At 35.1% G+C, this 13,985-nt stretch overlaps 1 protein-coding gene across 8 annotated transcripts in view; it reads right to left on the reverse strand.

Annotated features, from left to right (window-relative positions):
* LOC117432285 (ephrin type-B receptor 2-like) overlaps positions 1-7,494 on the reverse strand; it is a 116,022-nt gene extending 108,528 nt beyond the window's left edge. For all 8 annotated transcript variants that reach the window (XR_004548770.3, XR_004548771.3, XM_059002157.1 and 5 more), the window contains exon 1: positions 7,320-7,494. Coding sequence is in view for 6 of the 8 variants with exons in the window: in XM_059002157.1 (XP_058858140.1) it covers positions 7,320-7,371 (52 nt within the window). In the remaining 2 variants the exon portion in view is untranslated. The remainder of the gene's footprint in view (positions 1-7,319) is intronic.
* Between the last annotated feature and the right edge of the window lie 6,491 nt (positions 7,495-13,985).

Here is a 13,985-nt window from a genome sequence, read left to right on the forward strand (position 1 = left end):
CTTGCTAGCTTTAAATTCCAAAGCAATGAAATGGTGCCACACCAGGATAGTGGAGCTTTAGTGCTTTGGACGGCTCCTAGCTACTCCCTTGGCAGCATCTGACCCCACTGCCTCCCTGGCTGAACAGTTCCATCACACCAAGGTAAATACGAGGTTTAAACTGTAACGCAACACCGTGCGTAACAGAAAGCCAAGCACACCGCACTGATTGAAATTTCATGTGTAACAGGTCATGATTAGATGTTAGCTATTACAGCGTAAGGTTAACAAGTTACAGTTAACAGTATTTTATTTTTTTAAAAGTGTATATTTATTAGCAAGCGTATAAACATGTTAAGATGTTTTTATTTGTTTAGAGAATGATAACATAGAAGCCGAATTGTAAATGTAAATTGTAAATGTAAATGCTCAATAAAAATATGTCGTTTTTTATATTTATAACCTCCTGTAAACGAACAAACTTCAGGTGCGCTGAATATGTCTGTGCCCATTTCTTTTTATTTTTGCTAGTTTTGTTTCAAAGGTACATTTTATTTGTACTCCTTGTATAGACGACGTCCAACATAGATCAACGTAAATGAAGGACGCACTGTTTAAAATGCGCTGCAATCTTTTTTCTGTTGCTTGAAAACCACTTTCATTTGAAACTGATTAAAAAAAGAGACTACAGATGTATGCATGGTACACATTATAGTGACTCATATTTATAAAATCCGCCCCATAAGAGTTGTATCTCATTGAAAACAGCTTGACCTACATACATTTACAACGAAAGTGTACTACAAATCAGAAAGCTGCCATTTTAAAAGAAAAATATATTTTCTTCTAACGTGAGCTTTGAGTCTTTGTTACATTATTTACAGCATTCCTGCAATTTTTATCATGTGCATGTTCACATTGTATAGACATTTATACATGGAGAGAGCCTGTATTAAATATCACTTTTTTTTTTTTATTGTGCCACACTCTCATAGACAATGTCCTTGCTTTTCAGTTTTTACAGATTTTGAACCATAATGTCCAGTTTGTTACAAAGCTATGGGCTGTTATTTGAAGCGATATTCCAATATTTCTTTAAAAAATATGATGCACACCAAATAAGTCCATAATATTTCATGCATTAGATCCATGCATAAATAATACATTTGTTTTATTGCATACACTGGTGTCTGTTTAACTTCCTGTAGTACTGATACAGTTTAACTTGATCAGTTTTACCCGCACAGTCACGATAGCATTCACAGTGGCAAACAAAGAGAAAGTGAGTTGTATTTCCAGACGCCTTCAGTACTACCCGAAAAAAAGGAAACTAATTATTTAACGATAGATTTCCAGGAAATGTCATATAAAATAAGAAAAATGGCCTGGCATACAGCCACATCCTTTGCAGTGACATTTGTTGTTATCTTTTTTCCTACAAATAAATGGCTGAACAGTTTGTGATTTAAGTAGGTTAATATGTCCAAACGGACCATCTTCACTGGACTGAAACTGTTTACTAACCCATCTACTGATTGAATAGCACTATCTTGGGTGGATGTTTGTAGTTTTTTGTTTGAAAATCTTAAGCCTTTTGATTTGCAGAGGGCAGACGGCCCTGTTTGAATACCTAGAGTCCCTTATTCCACCATTCATCTCATACTGTGTTAAACAACTTCTTTGTAGCACTCAGACTAATTTCACCACAGTTAAACTGACACCGCAGCTAGTTCTTATTGAGGGAAACAAAAAGGTTTTTACATTTTATAAATGAAAACCCCACATACAGTAACCTGATCAGCTTTACCCGAACAGTCACTCATATAGTTGATAGCATTCACAGTGGTAATGTATGTAAATGAAATACATGTTATTGATTCTCATACTCTGGATGCAGACACACCAAGTATTACACATTTTGTAGAACAGTTTGTCTGAACTGTAGCAGTCTTACCCATAAAAGAAAGGAAATCCCAATGCATTTTCTTAGAATCCCTTCCCCTAATTATAAATCTCACTCATCTCAATAATCTGATGCATATTCTTTATAGTCTGCCTAGCAAAAAAAAATATATAAAAATTCGTAATGCTGCAGGAAATGTCTGCTTGCAAAAACTATACATATTTGTATTGCTTAAAATTTAAAACATTAATATTTATTACTGTACATATATTCTTTCCAATTATAATAAAGTTTCAAAACTAGCAATAAGCTAAATTGGACAATCATTTAACTGCTCCTTCTAGCAACTATAAGCTCCTTACTGTTGCAATTTTTGAATTCCTCTAAAAAATCTTCCTTTGCTCTTGCTTCATAATAGGGACTCCAAATAATAGACATCATTTGTCTCTTTGAAAAGTCATGAATAAATAGATTGCGCCCTCTATACAAAATGGTCTGGAATTTGGAAATTCTGTCCTAGAAAAAGCTATAATGCAAACATTTCCATAAAGTGACAGCATAGCATGGAAAGCAACATATTTATTCAGGATATTCCATTTTCTGAACACACTCATTCCCTGAGTCCCTGATCTGAATAAGAAGTGCAGGATTCGGGCCCGGCCACCCTTGCTCTTCTCTGACAAAAGGCTGTGATCTTTTGAATGTTTGCAGAGCAGATGGGACCTCCATTTTCTCATCTCCTCCATTATGCAGTTTCATAAGCCTCACACCACAAACGGCATTTTGTTGGTGGATTACGTCCAAAACGGTCCAAGCCTGGATATGTGCTTCCGACCTTGTGACCCAGAGGTCAGTGTCTACCTATGAAACTCGTAGTGGAGAATCTAAGAACTGACAAATATATATAGGATCTCAGAGAGTTCCTGCATTCACAGATCAAGGCATAATTAATAAATAAAGCTATCTGATAATCAGAGCATTGCTGCATCCTTAAAATCGTTAAGGGCTTTTTTTGTATACTGGTAAATATATCTGGCATCTGGTAAAAATCTGCCGCCACAGAATACTACTATGTATAAATATATATATATATATATATAGTATTTTTACATATAAAAAAAGTTAAATAAATGGCGTAACCAAGAATTAAAGTGGATGCCGCTGAGCACTGGAAATGCACAAGATGACATCAGTTCTGTCAGTCGCCCCCCCCCCCCCCCCCCGTTTGTTAAGTTGTTTTTTTAGGTTACAGCGCCAATGACCTTTTTTTCAACTCTACATTTTCATGCACAGTGCGCTACTTTCAGTTTATTGGTTGAACCGCTAGGGCGGTTGCGGGCACAAAAAAAAAACGCAATCTGTTATGTTCCATGAGCAGTCTGTCCAATCAAAAAAGAGGATATTAAACTATGTAGATCCCTGCCTCTCGGTGACCTAAATAAATCTCTTTTACTTATATTTGTGATTTTGACATACAGTATCGGTATTTTTCTGTCAGTAAATAATAATAATAATAATAATAATAATAATAATAATAATAATACAAGTACTGCAATGATGTAGGTTTGAATATAGGCCATACAAAAAACTGGTATTTTGTTTTATCATCAAATCGGTTAAAGACTTAGGAGCTCAACAAAGCAAAAAGCGAGACGGCTTTGAGAATCAGATAAATTCTACAAGATGCAAGATGCTGCCCAAAGCTGCGAGGCTTTACCAAACCAAACTGCATGATTAAAACCATTGGGTAATGTTTTAATTCATGCCCTTTTTTGAGTTTGCAAAGATGGGCTGGATCATGACCGGATCATGACAGAAGACAAAATTAAATCAATTGTTTTTAAAAACAGAACCACCCAGAAAATACTTAAAGAAATACAAATTCAATAAATAATTCAAACAAGCAACAAAAACAAAAAGAACAGTGGGTGTCCCCCTCCCGGCAGATCTAAACTGCAAAAAAATGTAAAGCTGTGTCCTAAATCTACACCCACGATTCTCTAGCTATCCAGCAATGAGGGGATGCATTCCTTAAGCGTTGGCTTAAAAGGGTAAACTGCAAAGTGGAAGAGAAAGAAAACCATGAGGTTCAATACATGCTGCCCTTTTCAGGCAAGGTGGTACAAATTATACAAACAGCACACAATTAAAAAATAGACCTGAGGATTAATGGCTAACACATCTCCAATAGCACAAGCTGGCCTCTTCTCTAACCCCCCTAATATACATTTTTTAGCTGGATGTAACTCAAAAAGCAGAGACCGTGGCAGTCATGCATGTCCCTTACGATCATTATGAAGAAAAAAAAAAATTATTGTTTGATCACAGCACTCTTCTGCAAGGGCATGAATTCCAAATACTGAAAGAGATTGCATTCGCCAGACAATTTCCCCTCGCCCTGAATCTTCAGCAGACGGACGGACGTCACCAATGAGAAACCAATCTACACAGAAGCAGAAATCATAAAGAACAGGAAAAGTGTTACGCCGTCCTTGCCTCAACACAGAACAGAAGCGATGCCCCTAATCACTCTACTTTTTTCTTTTTTCTTTTTTAGAAACCTGGTGGTGTGCCCCCGACTCTCATATGAGCGATCAACCAATGTATTCCTCCAGCCTAGACGTGATTAAAATCTGTGGGTTGAATGGGCCAAACAGCAGGAGAGCTATGCAGCAGAAAAAAGAGCCCCACTCGCAAGGGGGTCTTTGGTGTGACCTGCTCACCTTTTCAGGGGACGTTGGCCTAAATGTTTCAAGAAGTGATTTTCTAAAAGCAGGTGTACTTCTATTCCTCTGTATGTTGACACAAAATGAACAAACAAATAACAGATTGTGCTGCTGCGTTCTTCATAACAGATCGGTTAGCATTTTTTATGAATCAGTATCGTCAGTAACAACTATCGTTATATATACTTTGAACCAAATGACTTTGTTAAAGAACACTGCCCGTGATCTATCTTGAGGGGCCAACTTAGCATTCCCATTTTATCTGGAAATCATGAAATATGGCTCATGCAGTGCTGTATAATACTTTCATATGTCATGGGTAAGTGAAACAGGCAGAGATGCATAAATAAAGTGGAACACTGTAGTCCTCGTGGAAATCTGTTTTTTAGTTTAAGAAATATATTACACGCAGTCAGCGAAATTTTTCAAATTGGCCAGCGCTAACATTTTACTGTAGACATTAAATCATTGATTGTGAGGGCGGAAGAAAAAATGTTGTATTTTCTTTTTATTTTATTACTTTTATTATGACTGGCTATAAAACGGGACTACATCGATCCATGTATGTATGTTTAACCACATACACATATATATATATATATATATATATATAGAGAGAGAGAGAGAGAGAGAGAGAGAGAGAGAGAGAGAGAGAGAGTTGAAACAAACTTTTCATGTTTAAAGATTCTTCTAAATTCAGACCAATAGCGGAATATGTTTTTAGTGTCTAAAAATGCATAACATCTCAAATTCATACAATGTTTCACGAGTAAACCTTGTAAACTTGTATCCCACCCAATTATCTTGAAATGAAAAAATGAGACAACCATTTTCTGTATGGTAAAAGGTGTTTAAGGACTTTAAATCGCAGATAACACATTACAAAGAAAGCTGTTGCTTTTTGGAGTGTTAATGTCTACAACTTATTTCCGGTGAATACGAACAAGGTCATGCTTGCCTCTCATCTTTGTAAAATAAAAATTTTAAAAAATAATCAAAGGCCATGTTGAACTTACATTTTAGAAAAACTACGATTATATATTTGTATTCCAACTAAAATATAAAAGACCACAGAGACCAAAACTCTTTCACAGATACTGGCTCCATTTTCTCCTCATCCAGGGTCAACACTGAAAGACCAGGTCTCAAAATGGGGCGCCTCTAGGGTCTGACCTGATGCTCGTTGGTAGGCCAGGCACTGAAATATACTAGCCAGGCCTGGAATGTTTTTGCTTTTTAGGGCCACAGGTCAGCAGGCTGAGAGCGAAATAAAAACAGCAAGAAGCGAGCAATTCCGTTATTTATAAGGGACTCCTGTGTGTTTAATAAAGTATGATTCCATTTTTGAAGTTATCAGTATTGTGTTTATACAGCATTAGCAAATCTTTCTAATTATTTAAATGTTCTTTTAGTTGCATCCATTAAAGCATATGGTGTCCACCTAGTACATGTTTTATATGCATTTTATAATATACACATGCATATGTTTATTTATCTTTGCATACAAATGCATGTATTTTAAAGGTCTGTACAGGCAAACTATCATAAGCATTACAACATAATAATAACCTTATATAGTATAATATAGGTATTGTGGTGTTTCTTTGTGAGTGCAGATATATACAAATGAACGTAGATGTCAATAAAATTAAATTTCTCTGTCAACTCATTTAGTCTGCTCAAACGTCTAAATCATAATACTGAATTCCAAGGTTTTTAATACGGGGGCCATTCTGTATGTAAACTGCCGTAGATAACGTACAATGATGGATGTGTACGTTTACTGTCGAGAGGTAGTAGATACAATGATAATAGATTCAATAACACGGTGCTACAAAAGATGGGCCGTGCCGTACAGTACACAGACAGCTGACCAAAAATGAATCAAAAATCAAAATGCAACATTAAAAAGTAAACAATCTGAAAATAATTCTCCTAGATTAGAAAGCGTGAGACTTCAGGACCAAATCATAAAATGGGTATTTTCTATTACACATGAGCAAATGGTTACTTGTACAGTAAATACCGACTGATACACGTCGCCATCCGTCGTGTTTTACAGCATGTTTAATTGCAGAGCATATCTGATGAGTTTAAATATTGGCAAGAAAATGCCTGAACCCAACAGCCAAGTTTAAACCCGTTACTTAATTTTAACACAAAGATGTGTAGTGTCATATTTTTTTTATGATAAAAATAATTATTCAATCATTTTTTGATTACTGTTAATATTATAATGTCTAATTTCATTCATTGGACCGATGCTTTGAGCGCTATCAAATATTTGAAAACCTATGGTATTAAGAATGAAAAAATATATAGAGAGAATGGTATGTGACAAATTGTTAAATTAAAAAGAAAAATGCGCAGTAATGTAAATGATATAGGCTACTTTTTTATACAAGTTGCAAGTGATGTACGGTGATAAGGTATGGAAACCGGTGCTAGGGTGCCCATCACACGCAAACTGAACATACCTTACGTTTTGCAATTAAAAAAAACACGCACAGTTTTTGCACAATAAAACCCGATACACACAACACCGCCCCTAGAACGCGCATAGAAATCGTTACTGTGCATCCTTTGCAACAAACTGAAATGTATGGAGACCGCAACATGTTTTGTCCGTGTGCAATAATTACAAACACGTATATTCTGCATCATATATATTGTATAAAATCGATTGCAACGGCTGACGTAGCCAGTCTTACCTTCTACAGCCCAAACCGTGGGTACGATCCACAAAATCCACAAGATATCCATTATTGCGTGGGGTGTGCTCAGTGGGGAAAATATAAAAGCCCAGGCATTCAATGCAAATATGTCCAGAAAGCCATTGAAAGCATAGACGAGGAGGTAGACAAGCAATCCTTGACTACAGCAGAATGAGCCAGATCCCATGAAAAGAGAACAAAAATCTAAAGCAAGTTTGGGAGATACCAAGAGGAGCCAGACTCGGGGGACAACAGATTTCAGAGCAAATCCTTTTTTACACCAGGGGATTAAATACTTGTTGTGTTTATAATGTTACATAATTGACTTATGACATTATTTTATATGGAACATGATACGTTGTTTGTTTTATTTTTGTGCTATTTTTAAAGACCCCTGAATTCGCGCACCCCTCGAAAATATTATCCACGCTTCCGAGTTGTCAATCATGCAGACTAAAGCAGTGATTTTTTAAGACTCATCTTTCGGAGTTTCTTTTTTAATAAGTAATGATACAGCTTCCAAATACTGTGCAAAGTAACTTTAACGTTCCTTTTGTTCTATACAGCTGTTTGTTGTTTCCTTCATTAGTTTGTATCATTGAATATATTTTTTGTTTTTACTTTGTAATACTTTATTTAACTACTGGTATGTGTGTCAAGAAATTGTTTTTTTTCTTTTTTGCATTGCATTGCATTGCAATTATTACAATAAGACATTTGTATGCTTTTTTTTCTTTTTTACGCTGGGGACGTTTCATTTTAAAAGGTGAGTAACATTAATAAAAAAGTCAACAGTAATCTTTCATATTTTAGTAATACAGTAGTAAAGGCTGCTACCTCAGAAGTTTTTAACTTAATGGTAACTCAGTTAAGAACCAACTAATTATTATTATTATTATTATTATTATTATTATTATTATTATTATTATTATTGTTGTTGTTGTTGTTGTTGTTGTTGTTGTTGTTGTTGTTGTTGTTGTTGTTGTATTTCTATGAATGTAATATTTTTTCAGGTTACAGCTGTTTTGAATATACGTATCTAAAATATAGTAATCATTGTTTTTCAAAATAACTTGAAATTAAGATTTTTTTACATCCTTAACTTAAAAAAATGAAGAAACTGAAAAGTATATGTAAAACATGATAAAGCAAGGTGAATTAAAAGGCATGTTACCGTTTCCTTTGTCAACGGGGTCCACTCTGTACATGGATAATGTCAAGAAACAACGTTACAAAACGCTTTTTCTTAAATCGTTGAAAAGCAGAAACAAAGTCTAAGTTGTTGTTATGTAAATGGTCTGTAGTGTAATTTTTGCATACATGTATTCCTTTTGCAGATACATACTTTACAAGTGTTTATCGTAAGAAATGCCTGTTTAGCGGCACATTTCCAGAATCACATGGCAGTGTTAAATTTAGTGGTGCAAATAGTCTATGGCTATGGCCGAAAGTTTTGCATCACCCTATAGAATTATTTCATTTTGCTTGATAAAGTCGAATGAAACCTGCTGAATAATGTTACGTTAAAGGCCTATTGAATTACATACTGCTTTGTAGTTTTCCATACTTAAGGCAAAACTGACCAAAATAGAGAAATGTGAACGATTTCGAAATCTAATATGAAATAGACATTAAATTATGTCTCAATCTTTAAAATTGTAGGTGATGCAAAACATACTGTATACTTTTCTAACTGGCGTGGATATAGCCTATAATTGCCATATATTTTCTTTACCTTGGGGCAATTGTGTGTAATTGACAAGCATGTACTATAAAAAATGTATTCATGTTTTATAGTGTGGTTTCTGCTTATTTAATGTGGCGGCATACATACATTATACAATGTTCTTGGTCTAGAAATCACTGAAACACCAGAGAGAAATACAGTGGAAATACCCGACATTTGAAATTAAATGGATTGCACATATTCCGAATAAAATATTTGGACAAATTTCCTATCCGCAATTTAAACTGAATATGAAAAGCACATGTGTACATATGGCATGCATATATTATAACATTCTTACATTAGCTGCTGGAATCTTTTATTTTATTTTTTTTAAGTTAGTCTTTTTCATTCAGTGTGTGCTGCTGTATAATTATAGGGACTACACATATCAATACATATACCAAAAATGCCTTAAATGTATATACAGTATACATTATTTATTAAAATCGTATCTACAGGCTACCGCTGACCTTTAAGTTCAGCAAATCAAACATAAAGTAAGGATCTTTGTTCTCGTCCGTAAATGTTGCCAACCTGTAGACCTACGCTAGTTTACTCAACCTTTGCTGTAACACTTGACATACCGGGACACGCCAGATTAGAAAACGTTTCTACTCGTGCATTGTGTTTTATTGTTAAAGTCGTTTTAGATTCATGTGAAATAGCCTCGAGATACTTACCGTAAATCGCATGTTCTATGATATGTTGACATTGACTTATATATGCAGCACTCAGTTTTGTTTTAACTTGTTTGAGGAATATTAAAGGTTTTATTAACAGTCGGGTCATCAGGGCATCCGGGAAGCAATCAACACCAGAGATTTCTCATCAAAATGTAAAAACAAAAGTTAAAAAGTTACCTTGCCTTACTCGGGTTATGTGCAAATCATTATTCAAGGACTTCTTTTCGTCACTCATACATTACAGTCTCTCATAATTACCCCAGTGGGACTTCTTCATTTCTCAGGCTTGAAGACTGATACTGTTAAATGCTTTAGGAATTAAATCGTCTTTATGAGACTATTATTAAAGTCTCAATGCCACTGCAAGATCATTCTTTGAAAATGTTTGTTTTATTGGAAAAATAATCAATTTCAAGCTGCTGGAAACCCTAAGACATGTTGATGATCCAGCTTTTGAGTTTTAGTATATAACCTAAATTCAGATGACTTATCAATGTAACAAATGTGTCCTTTTTTAAATGGGTCTGCAGTGTTTATACTGGTTACCATTAAGAACCAAACCAGCAATGGTATACAACAACAAAAACTACTACAGAAAGGGAACTTTACATTAGTACAGTTTGCACCATTTAAATTATTGTATTAATGTATCTTTGCTTCAAATCCAAAATGTGTGCTTAAATTTATAGACAACATACAGTCGTATAGATTATGCATCATAAATTGACTTTTATTTTGTGGTTCTATATTCAATTGTGTTAAAAGCAATAACAACAGCATAACTCATTTTTATCACCAAAAGGCCAATACTGAAGATGATAAATAAAATAAATAAATCAGTACATTTTACACCTGGCAGGGCAAAGTTAAAAATAATATGACATATCTATTAAAAGACTGTTCTTAAAGTAATCTGTAAATTGAATAATCAGAAGCATTTTATCAGGCAAGCTTTAGGGGATGTATTAGTTATGGACCATAAAAATACAGTAAGACTTAGCACGAAGGACAAATGCAGAACACTGAAGTAAGTTTTTCATAAAGCTCTCTGCTAATTAGATAGAAACTAATGTTTAAAAATGAATGAAATACATATCACTATACTGGAGAGCAGAATGCATTTCAGCAATTAATTTCCTAATTGAATATCAGACAGAAAATGATCGACAATAATCAATGTGTTTAATATTAAAATGGAAGACACACAGACACGCAAAAACAGTTTTAGACACATTAGACATAATAGTAAAATATATGCATTGAACAAAATCTGTATTAATGAAAAGCAATCATGCAAATGAAAACATGCATGTGCTAGTAATAAAAAAATACAGGCAAGGTGATTCATTTGTGAATTGAGGCTTTCATGACAATCAACTTTCTTTTTAATTTAGTAGCTAATAAAGTTATTTTTATTATTTTCTCTCAATTTAGAATATCCAATTATTTTTAGGCAGTGGAATAGCCTGGACTCAAAGTGGTGATGTCCAGGTTATAGAGCGTATCCTGCACTCCACACGGAGTGCCTTTACCAGACGCGCCACTCGGGAGCCCTTGATGATCAACTTTTAATAGGAATACGTGTTTTAATGCAGTTACAGCTTGAGAGACGAGGCCTTATTTATCACATAATTAATACAAGACAGTACAGGGATATCGGTACAAAAAAAACAGCTCCTTAAACACAAGGAATTCTAGGACTGTCCATGCCATGGCATACACATTGTATTCCTGTTTTTCAAAGACAGTTTCGTTTATTCTTAAGAAAAGGAGGCCATTGCCCCAGTGCCACGAGGACCAGGCTAGTAATCTCAGCTCAGCCTGTGCCTGGCTTTGTGACCTGGGGGAGAGCCACTTGACCTCTTTGCACCTATGCCCAACCCCCGCCAACACTTATATTCCCTTATAAAAATGTATCACAGTACAAGCATAGCACAATGTAATAAAGGATAGTGAAAGCATAGGTAAGCATTGTAAAGCCCAGAGAAGTGTAGTATGGTAAAGCATAATAAAACCATGGCAAACCATGGTAATCAAAGATCCTGTGCAAATTCACCATGAGTTGCCACTTCTTTTCAAACAGTATTTAGGTTACAATGATTAATTGCTAGCATATTATAGAAGAAAACAACAACATCAACCCTGGGAGTTCAAACCTGCACACAGACCCAGTTTAGTAAGAAATGCCCTTTCCAACTAACATAGCTTCGGGTGGAACTGACTTCTACTAAGGGCAGCAAAGAGACCCAGACAGAGAAAAAAAAACCCTTTCAGCTTTCAGTTTGAGCTTTTCTGCTAATGAAAGTGAAAATCACAAAGAGCTATACTGCTACCCATTATTAGCCCATCATTCAACACAGTGAACATCCCCTCATAGAATCATCTTCAATGACAAAGTATCACAACAATGCTTCCATATAATTGTTGTGTATTAACAGGCAATGGCAGTGCAGCTGCAATGGTATGAACCATAGGCATTGGTACCACAGTGGTAGTGTTTTATATGCAGTAGTACTGTAGTCCATTGCAGAACCATATCTTTACCAGACAGTGTAACTGGAGGCATTTCTGTGTTGTGTGTATAGGTATTCTTCAGGGCAATACACCTGTATTGGAATGGGGTTTACTTTTCTCTATGAGCTTTTAGACAATGCAAATGGTTTGGCTAATACACTCCTCAATGTGATAATAACACATCGCTGTGCTAGAATTTGAATTCATTTGTTACATTGATAAAAATGATTTAATTAAGAAATACCTAAATCGGCCTAGGATCTATTACATTAACTTACTGATAAATGTATAATTTACTCTTTACAGCTGAAGTGGACCAACAGAGGTTACTCAATCTTTCTATATGAATTGTGAAAATGGTGCCAGGTGGTGCAAAATAAGAGCTGTGGAACTCATGCCACCCACATGGTGAGAAAGTGCCTGAAGATGGTAATAAAATACCAATATTGATCACGTTTGACTGAATTTGCCCCATGTGGGGGATGACCTAGACAAATAAAGTTGGTATCATTAAAATGTGTTTCCAAAATATATATATGAATTGACTCACATGTATCATCACACAAAAATGGAGAGCCCAACTGCCCAGAATTGAGTCCACTCGAGCTGGAAAGAACCTATTCTGACCTCAAAACATGGAACTTAACATATTATTTTTCCCTTCACAATTTCCATTTGTTGGAAATGATGTCACTACTACAGTACCACTAAGAACAATAAGCGTCACGCGATGGCCTTCTGGCTGAACATTCTTTGTATAAATTAGTTCTGCATGAGCAGGACTTGTTAGTGATTAGCTAACCCTACGTGTAATTTTAGGATTATCCATTCTTTAAATGATGGAAACTGACTGAAGGTAGATAATAAATAATCGCATGTTATAAGACTCTGTACTATATTAGCAACAAGATCATTGGTTCCATCTTAACCTATAATTCGGTAAAAGCCGCCTTCAAATTATGTCGATTTTTTAGTATTGTGTTATAGAAAACAACCTCCTAATTAAGTATTCACTATAATTATGCAAGCCCTGATGGTTCTTGCAGTTGGTCTGCTATTGAACCCTTTATATTGAACATTGTTTATTAGAAGAACGTCTTTCTAAGAATTAAAACAAAAAACTTCAAGGCACAATAGGGTTATACAAATGACAGCACAAATTCTAATTAAGGTGGGTGAAGTAGATGCAATTTCTAAATAAGTATTTTGCCTTAGGCAGTTGAGAAATTGCTGGGCAACGCCAAGCGCCCTAAATGAACAATTTAATTAAGCTTTCGTTACGCGTAACTACTGTGTTAATAGTCTATTAGGTACAATAGTTCTTCCTTGTTATCACAGCAATAACACTTGAATCTGTAAGGGAGGGAGGCATATTTAATTAGCCATTGATTTATTACAATTTGTATATACATGGGCATTGACCGCCGACTGATAATAAATATTTAATAGCGTGGGAGTTAAGCCGGCCTGGCGATACTCCGTTTGTAATGCAGCAGGTTAAGCTGATCCTGAACGATGAACACAAACACCATTTTCATTGTTCACCTGGGACCACTGGGACACTGGGGAACCTTGGTATATACTATAGCCACGCAATTATGATTGAGTGCAAAATCCGTATATTGTATTTGTTGTTTATATGTTTCAGCTGTTAGAACAGAAGTGGTACAGCATAACCCTTATATACTTGAGCTTCAGAAAGATATTTGAAATATAATTGATAGTATCTGATCTGAG

Source organism: Acipenser ruthenus, chromosome 27 (assembly GCF_902713425.1).
Source record: "Acipenser ruthenus chromosome 27, fAciRut3.2 maternal haplotype, whole genome shotgun sequence".
NCBI lineage: Eukaryota > Metazoa > Chordata > Actinopteri > Acipenseriformes > Acipenseridae > Acipenser > Acipenser ruthenus.